This window comes from Apis dorsata, unplaced genomic scaffold (assembly GCF_000469605.1).
Source record: "Apis dorsata unplaced genomic scaffold, Apis dorsata 1.3 scaffold_1250, whole genome shotgun sequence".
In the NCBI taxonomy this organism is placed as follows: Eukaryota; Metazoa; Arthropoda; class Insecta; order Hymenoptera; family Apidae; genus Apis; species Apis dorsata.
In genome coordinates, this window is record NW_006264347.1 from 16,144 (window position 1) to 24,490 (window position 8,347).

The window sequence follows — 8,347 nt, forward strand, 5'->3', positions numbered from 1 at the left end:
AGGAAAACTAAAGAGGATGACGATCGTGAAATCTACAAAAATGCAAAATGCCGTTTGTAAAATGCAATAAACGTGATTAACATAGACTATGCAATATATTCCGAATGGTTCGATGGAGAATGGAAGCCATCCATCTGCGGGTAATTCTTGGGCTGAGAACAAAGGCATCAAACTGAACGAGATTGCAGTTGAGATGTATCCCATCGAAACTGTTGAGAAGAATTTTTTGTAACGATTTATATATCCCTGTAGTATTTTAATTTCATATTCGTTGGCTATCTCCAAGAACGATTTGACTTCTTCTATCAAAACCTAAAAATTGAGATGAAAAAGTTATTATAATTTTAACGTCACATTTACATTGAATATCTTTTTAGTTTTAAATTCGATCAACCTGCAGTTCACTGTTGTTCCATTTGCAAAGAATCAAATCCAAAACGACTTCGAGCAAAGCGGCCATTTCGGAGGCAGTTTTCATTGACATAAGTATATCACTTCGAAAGTAAACAACAGCGAGCATCAAAGATGTCATTAATAAAATTACGTTCAATATCGAAAATGTCCACAAAATGTTACGAAAAATAACTCGCCTTTTACTAATATTCGGATTAATTGGCCAAGTACACGTGAATATTCCTATCAGTTCTAGAATGTATAGTACTTGACGAATGTTCATATTGTTGAAGATACTTATTTCATCGAATGTTCTTCCAAGTTAGAATATACTAAATGAAAATAGCAATCTGTCTTGTGGAAGTTTATGGAATAGATACCAATGAAAGTCGATTCATTAAATATTTACGATAGTTCCATTATATATTGCACGCAATGTATCGTATGAAACAAGGCTATTATTCTTGGGATGAAGGGTTCTTTTACATATTGTAGCATTTACATGATAGAATATGATTCTGTGTGATACAATTATCGAATATAAAAATTATAGAGAATAAGTGAAGAAAGCAAATAATAGTATCTAATATATTTTATATTCGATATGCTTTCAGTTCCTTTCACGTGTAGTAATTGTAACATTGCATATTCTTATAATACATATCGTAAAATTTAAAATTTAAGTTTGTTGGTATCAAAATATTCTATATACTATACTGGATGATATTTTTGTTGATTCTAAGGTCTTTTTCCAGACCATACATTTAAATTTTTGCTGCATTTTGAACACCAAAATTTATTATATGCAAATATTTAATCATCTGTTAATACCAGGTAATTTTATTTACAATTTAATTATCCATTAACTAAAAATCTATTTCTTTTATTACAAAATGCAAATTTATTGCAAATTTTTTGATCATATCCATCATTAATCAAGTGTATATTTTATAAAAAATAAACTCTTCAATGTAATTTTTTTAGTTTTTGTTTTATTTTCAATTATATTCTTTTCTAAATTTTATTTTACCATGAATTCGGTACCATGAATTCGGTCGTTCATATTTATCATAATATAGAATAATACACTTCATATCGATTGTGTAAAACATATACATATTCAGCTAATTAGCTCATATTATTTTCTCTAAAATATTTAATTATATCACTGATATTACGTATACAATGATATAATTATATATTATATATTAAATAATAATAATTTCCCAACTCTAATTGCATGAAAGTTGCTGCGAATTGGACACTCACTTTAACCACAATCCATCCACCTATTATTTTGAATGAATATTTATTTATTTTCAAATAAATTCTTCTTTTGGTATATATTTACAAAATGTTCAAACTTTTGATCGTTGTACAACGCAAACAATAAAAGAAGTTATAAAGAAAATCGACGCGGAAGACTAACCTAAAAATAAAATCTAAATTAAGACATTTTCTATCAATATTTTAAATTTCCATTATCATGAAAATGAAAAATAATTGATAGTTAAAAGCGTAAAAAAAAAAAAAAAAAGAAAAAAAAAGTGAAATAAGCATTCTACAAAGCACTACTTTGCTCATTAATTATTTTATCTATTTAATTAACATCCTTAATTCTAAATGCATGCACTTAATTCTAAATATATTTTATTCAATATTCTTTTATGATCTTTGTTCCTATAAAGAACTCTGAAACAAATTTAAATATCACTTTAAAATATTTCAATCATTCCATCTATTCTAAAAATTATTTTTATATCCTTATTTACATAATAATTAAATATTTTATTTAAAACTTCTGCCTATTGAAAATTTAAAGAATTTTTTTCATAATACATTCATAACATCCATAACATTCATACAAACGACACAAATTTAAAAAAAAAAAAAATTTTTAATTCTTTTAGAAAAGATTTACTATATAAATCACATATGGCCAGAAAAAATGCAAATGAGGATATATCAATGATGAGTGAGAATATATCAATGAACAAAGTCACATCTATCAAGGATAAGTTATCAAGGATTTGATTGTTTCGAATAAAAAAGTTTATGAATATGATATATCATCACATTGATAAATAGGATTAAATTAGAATTAAATTAAATTATTTCTTGAAACTTTGAATCAGAATAAGGAAAGCAAAGATGTCTTTCAATAAAAGGAAAAGGAAAACATTAAATACATCAATTTAAATTCTAAAAAACTAAATATTTGATTCTATCTAATGTAAGAAATGAAAGAATTTTCAGATGATATTCTTTTTAGTCTATTCCGTTGAAGAAATTCCTAAAACAGAATATATAACAGAATTAATGAAACTCAATAAAAGTAGTTTTTAAATAAAGATCAAATATCATTTCGTAATTATCCTTCTTTTTTTTTATTTATTTTTTCAAATTCATATCTGTAACAAATTATTCGATTAGTAATTACAAATAATTTATATTTAAGAAAAGAAATATTAATTATTGAAAAATCAAATTATTAAAATATTGTTAAGTAATTCATAATTTTAAATAAAAGATATTCACTTGTAAGAAAAAAATATTTTACTTTTTAGTATTTATTACTTAACAATCTTTAACAATATTTTCAATAACAAATGCTTTTAATAAAGAGATGCTGAAAAGAAAAAGAGATAGCCAGAAGAGCTATCATAATAATTGTAAACCCGAACAAACCGTGAAATTTTTTTTTTTTTATTTCGCAACACTAATATACTAAATTTTTCAAAGAAAACCCGAAGAGTGCTTTATTATATTTGCAATTCTTAATTAACAAAAAAAATAAAAAAAAAATAGAACATTTATGAAAGTATATGTTTTTAGTATAATGCTTATTTACAAAATTCTAATAAATTACTTTATGCACTCATATTTTACTAAACGCAACACTAATTGCGGAATTGTAGCCATATTAAAGGCTACCTTCGTATGATCCACCTTTGTGCAACTTTTTTAGTTGCAATTATATGAACCAAGAACAGGAACACTTCCACAATTCAAGTGGAAGAAATATGGACAATATTTGTGAACGCAACACTATTATATAAAACACGATCATTCGTTAACGCAACACTACTGTAAAAAACGCGATCATTTATCAACGCAACACTAATTCTTAAAATGAATTTAATATTATTATATTAATTAATAAAATTTACTATTATTCTATTATATAAATGAAAAATTACTTTAAATATCTCTAGATATTATAAATAATACTATAGGATATTAGGATATATAAATTCAAAATTAAATTAAAAAAAAAGTAATAAAAAATAGACTAATTTATAATCAAACTAATTAAAAAAAGCAACAAACAAACGCGATCATCATTTTATCGCAACTAATTCAAAACGCGAGATTTGTAAACGCAACACTAATTCAACCCGTATTTTATTTGTAAGCGCAACACTAATGCAAAACCGTATTGTCCATTGATAACTGGATCTGATGGGCCGGCATGCAAAACGGCCATATGATACAACAACAATTACTACATATTACTAAAACAAGCACAGTGACAAAGTAATAACAATGACTTCCCATTCTTTGAATTGAAAAGAAGATCCAAAAAATGAGAAATCATTCGTTGCAGCCCCTCTTCGTGACAGTTTGTCGAGGCCTCTTCGGTCTTCCTCCTTCGGGCGCGATGCCCGCTGAAACTTAAATCTAGGCTCGAGATTCCCTAATCGCTAATAAAAAAGAAAAAGAAAGAAATAAAAAAATGACTAATTCGCGAAAGCTAAGTACACATGGACGACCAACGATCGCAATGATCGTTCTCCGTACATGTGTAGAATCTCGAGCGCAACGTTCGTTTCGAAATAGTTCGCGATCACGACCGCGGAATTCGAAAAATCGATAAGCAAAACCAGAAACGAATGGCACTGTCCATTCATCTCAGCTTCACCCTCGATTTTTCAAATTTGATTTCCTGAAACAGATTGTCACGCGAAAACGCGCCTACCCGATCGGAGACTGTGACAATCTGCCCGGCCCTACCTACTTATATATAGTTAACAATCATACCAGAAGTATATTACCTATCCTACCTAACTCTATATTTAAAAAATGGCAAAACAGGCATACCAACACACTCGTTCCACGTTTCTCACTCATAATACTCGGGCGCAAATGCCTACACTAGGGAAAGCGTCCCGGGACACCTCCGACACCCGAGCTTGGCATACATCTTTCACACTCTAAATTTACGTACCGTTTTCCTGAAATCGACTGACAATGGCTAGTGATCATTGCGTAAACGCGATAAAAATACATGTATTCTAGACTAAATGATAAATTTATATCATTATATTATAATTTGAAAGATTAGAAGATTAAAGATTAGAAATACTATTATTTATTGTTATATCCGCAACATTTAATTGAAAGTGTATAATATTTTGATTGTAAATTGTAATTAAATTATTAATAATAAAGGATAATAATTGAAACGATGCAATTCCACAGCCTAATCACACACACAATGTGGAAAGTACGTCGTGCACGATACACTAACGCATTGTCAGTCGCTGAAAAATTTTTATTAACTTATGAATTAAGGTCATCATGCCCATCGCCTCTCTCTCACCCAAGTAGCACCTGGGCACGTGAGTGAGTTCCTGGCAATGAACATGGAAGGATTAAATCTGAAAATCCTAAGCTAAAAAAAATATTAATATATTTATTTTTTATCTAACGGGTTAATATTCTTTGATTTTGCATTATATTCTTATTATATTTCAAATAAATGTGATTATTTTATATATAGTATAAATATAATATTTTATTCTACTAATATTTGATAAATTATAATATTAATATATGAATGAAAAAATTATTTCTGACTCTATTTTATATTTTTTAATTTAATAAATTGTTAAAATTAAGCATATTAAATAAAAAAAGAATTTATTTAAAATTTACTATAATAATAATAAGTAATGAAAATATTCTCAGGTAATTCCTTCATCAGAGTACATTTTCGAAGAATATTGTTCAAAATTTATTGCTCTGATTCTGAAATTTACCTGTCCCGAAATGTCTTCTTGCGCATAAAATTTAATTTATATTTATAAAAAATTATTTATTAAAAAAATTGAACTTTACTACTTATAGATATGTTATATTGAAACTCATTACATAATCAAATAACTTGAATATAAATATTATTAAGCAAAAAAAATAAAAATAATTTATTATTGCATTAACGATAATAAACTGTATATATATATATAATTGTAACAAAATTGGATATCGAACTTTTCCATTATTAAATTCAAGTTAGCATTAAGTACTCATTTATATTAAGTATGATTTATTACTCATATATAATTTTATTTTAAATTATAATAATTCAAATTAATTGGTGTATTTTATTAGTATATATATATATATATTTTATTATTAGAAAATTGCTAATAATATTATTTAAAAAAATGAAGCGCAAGAAAACCCTGACCTGAACTAATGAATAAAACAAAAGAAATAAATGTTATTACTCACTGGTATTATAAATAAATACCAGTGGTCACTGTGCTCGTGCAAAATTCTACGTATACAACCAATCACCCGTGTCGATTCGGATTCTTTCATCCTACGACATGATTGAGTGATCAGAGGAATCAAAATGCATGTGACTCACCATATGATGCGACGAACATTGCTGTGGCATAGAAGTTATTGAAAAGAAAGTTGTTATCAGATAGAAGGATGTGAAAGTTAGTAGAAATCTGTAAAAAGTAAGAATAATCTAATTTGAAAAAACATTCTGATTATTTGAAAGAATTGAAATAATAAAATATCAAACTACTAAATTTACAATATGTAATAATGATATAATATTGAAATTCTAATAAAAATAAAAATTAAAACTCTAATATAAAAATTTAATATTTAAAAATTTAGAAAGAATAAAAAATAGTTACCTCTTCACGTGATGGATGACCTTATGTTCTTCATGCACTGATTTTACTTTGTATCAAAAATGAATATTTATAAAAAAATAAGAAAAAGAAACTAATAATACGTCTGTATAATTGGTGAACAAACACTGACTCTACTTTTGCATTTGAGTATCTTGATTTTAATTAAATTTTAATTAAATTTGCACTAAAAGAAATTAAATATGACAAAACACTAATATAATTTTATAATATATAAAGATACTAATTTTACCACTGATTCTATTTACCGCATTGCACGCGGTCATAATATTTTCTGAAATTAATATTAAATTAATAAAAAGATGAGAGAGAAGAAAAAGTAATATTTTTCTTCTTTCCAATATTAAGTATTTATTCTAAAAATACTGATTTTTTATTTTAAATTTAATTGATCAATGAATTATAAATAAAAAATATTTACGAAAATTTTTTATAAATATTTAAAAATGAAATGTTTATTATCAAAATTTAAAATTTGCTTTCTAATAATAAAATATCAAAATTTCTTATGAATTTTTAATTTTTTCTATTTCTTTTAATTAAAATGTAAGTTCATTATGAATTATTTAACAACAAATGATCAAATAAAACAAAATAAAAGTATACATACAAAATATCAAATTTTATTGCATCTCCAAGAACAGACGTCCATATTGGAATTTTTCCCGCCTTCGAGAGACATGACGAAACCAATTAAATCTGTATAAAAGAAACGAAAAAACGAAAAAAATATATAATATTAAAATAATTTCTAATTTGTTAAAAAATTATAAATTTTAATAATATTGAATAAAATATCAAAAGATATAATATTAAGCATAAACGATGAGAAAATAATTATTACGAACTGAATGGAATACACATCATGAGGAAATTTCAAACGTCTAATCAACACGACTTGTCGACAAATAATGATATTTCACGACTCTATTCGTATATATATATATACACGAATTATAAATTGGAGAGGGGATACGCCACGTTCTCAAAACATAACATAAGAAATGTTTTCAATCTCGAGCAAAATATAGATAAGAGACGAGGGAAAGATTTACAATACACGATTTACAATACCGTTATACACATAGATATATATATGTAGAAAAAAAAAATGCGTCACTTAAATAATTCGATCTCACGAAATGAAATTGATCGTAATTAACTTCTTTTATTTCAACAAAATAAAAAGATAAAAATAAACATCAATATTAAATAAATATATAATATTAAAATTATATTAAAATGAAATAATATCTAGTTTCAAGTTTTTTCTCGAAATATTTCGATATCAAAAGCCATTAGTGACGTAATAAATAAATGAACAATCGAAAAGAAAGTACATTTATTATAACACTGTTCAATTATGGTATAATATACAAATACGTATTGATTAAATAAGATTTAATAATCCATAATTAAATTTAATAATAATGTAATATTCTAACGATAAAAATTTTACGTAATTTTACATACCTTAACTGATGAAACACAACCTGTCACCACAATTTTCAACTGGAGACTGATGCTATGCGCACTACAATGCGCACTGATTCATTTTATGGTTAATTCTTAGTAGTTTTCTGATTGGCTAAAACTGCGCGGTTCCTTATTTCAAATCCGCGCGAAAATTAAAATAAGTATTGTATAATATATTTTAATTATATGTTTTAATTGCAAAAAATCAAACTTTATTGTTTCTTTATGGCGTTTGATATTGAAATTTTTTCTGTTTTCGAAATATCAATAATCAACTAATAATTTATATAGAAATCAAATTTCAAATCAATATTTAAAATATATAAAATTAATTAATTAAATTATAATAATAAATAATTATCAAATATAAATATTAGATTAATATCAAATCAAATATTATTTTAAAAATATAATATATAATTCTTATATAATCTTTAATACTTTTATACTTTTAATATTTCAAAATTTCACATTTTTACAATTTTTAGAATTTTTATACAATATAACATGGCATAAAATTT

The 8,347-nt window shown here is 25.1% G+C and overlaps 1 protein-coding gene and 1 long non-coding RNA gene across 2 annotated transcripts in view; both read right to left on the reverse strand.

Annotated features, from left to right (window-relative positions):
* The window catches only part of LOC102675200, a 2,721-nt gene extending 1,573 nt beyond the window's left edge, over positions 1 to 1,148 (reverse strand). Inside the window, exons 1-2 of the mRNA XM_031514845.1 lie at positions 395 to 1,148; positions 2 to 312 (exon numbers count right to left, since the gene is read on the reverse strand). Coding sequence (XP_031370705.1) covers positions 2 to 312; positions 395 to 676 — 593 coding nt within the window. The 5' untranslated portion in view covers positions 677 to 1,148. The remainder of the gene's footprint in view (position 1; positions 313 to 394) is intronic.
* A 2,089-nt stretch (positions 1,149 to 3,237) lies between these two features.
* On the reverse strand, positions 3,238 to 5,162 carry LOC116186687. The gene is made up of 3 exons (XR_004151709.1): positions 4,463 to 5,162; positions 3,776 to 3,781; positions 3,238 to 3,250 (listed from the first exon to the last, which is right to left on the reverse strand). It is a non-coding gene; the product is annotated as an uncharacterized LOC116186687 (long non-coding RNA).
* Positions 5,163 to 8,347: the final 3,185 nt, after the last annotated feature.